Source organism: Rhincodon typus, chromosome 47 (assembly GCF_021869965.1).
Source record: "Rhincodon typus isolate 14 chromosome 47, sRhiTyp1.1, whole genome shotgun sequence".
NCBI classification, from domain to species: Eukaryota; Metazoa; Chordata; class Chondrichthyes; order Orectolobiformes; family Rhincodontidae; genus Rhincodon; species Rhincodon typus.
Genome location: NC_063378.1, coordinates 780553 through 781776, shown reverse-complemented (window position 1 = coordinate 781776; position 1224 = coordinate 780553). Strand labels below are relative to the sequence as shown.

Below are 1224 nucleotides of genomic sequence, written 5' to 3'. Positions count from 1 at the left end.
TACCATTGCGAGAGATTCTAACATCGACCCTTGACATTCAATGGTGTTGCCCTCGGTGAATCCCCCAACTACCAACATCCTGGATGCTACCACTGAGAGATAATCTAACCATCTCCCATTGATATTCAGTGGCATAACAATAACTTAACCCCATCATGATCAACTTCTGAGGGTTACCATTGAGAAAGAATCTCACGTTTGCCCCCTTGACGTTCAATGGAATTGCTATTTCTGAATTCCCCAATGTCATAATCTTGGGGGTTACCAGCAAGAGAAAATCTAGCAATCACCACCTTGACTTTCAATAGGGTCACCATCACCAAATTTGCGAATATCTATATCATGATGGTTACCATTGAGAGAGATTCTAGTCATTGCCCTCTTCATATTCAGTGATGTTACCATCGCTGAATCCCCCCACTGTCAATATCCTCCGTTCTACAGTTGGGAGGGAATCTAAACATCACCTCTTGATGCTCAATCTGATGAGGGTCTCTGCCTCTCCCACCCTTACAGACAGTGAGTTCCAGATTCCATAACTAATCCCCTTGCTCCCAGCCCTTGACATTGAGACCTCTATCAAGAGGGAACCGTTTCTTCCTGTCCAAACTATCTATGCCCCCTCATCATTTTATGCATCTCAATCATGTTCTATTCCCTCTCAATCTCGTCGGCTTTAAATAAAACAATGCCAGTGATATGACAGCAGACTTTAAGAGAAATATAGACAGATATATAAACAGGTAGGCAATAGCTGGAAACAGATGGTGTGCTGGAAGATGGAATTACTATAGAATGGCATCATGTTCAGCACAGACATGGTGGGCAGGAGTGTCTGTATCTATGTTGACTGTGCCATTGATTCAAGGAGAGCAACGCTGTAGTTGTGAATAAGATGGCTTCCTTTAATTGATATGTTAATTTGAAGGAGCAAATCCATTTTTTTTTAACTTTGATGAATGTCTTGAAACAAAAGATCAATCAATGCTCTTGACATCATGTTGCCCTTAAACAAATAAATACTTCACTAGAAAATAATTGTTTATTCCTTACCTTCAGATCCAATTGCAGTGCGATTGAGAGGTGGAGACGGCCACTGTTCAGGGAGAGTTGAGATGTATTACAACAACACCTGGGGAGCTGTGTGTGATGATGGTTGGGACATCCTTGACGCAACTGTCGTTTGTAAGCAAACTGGATGCGGACCTGCCCGATCGGCTCCAG

General features: G+C 42.5%; 1 protein-coding gene across 1 annotated transcript in view; it reads left to right on the top strand.

The window, feature by feature from the left end:
• Positions 1-1224, top strand: part of LOC125487920 (deleted in malignant brain tumors 1 protein-like) — a 15282-nt gene that overhangs the window by 3543 nt on the left and 10515 nt on the right. Inside the window, exon 3 of the mRNA XM_048620561.1 lies at positions 1060-1200. Coding sequence (XP_048476518.1) covers positions 1060-1200 — 141 coding nt within the window. The remainder of the gene's footprint in view (positions 1-1059; positions 1201-1224) is intronic.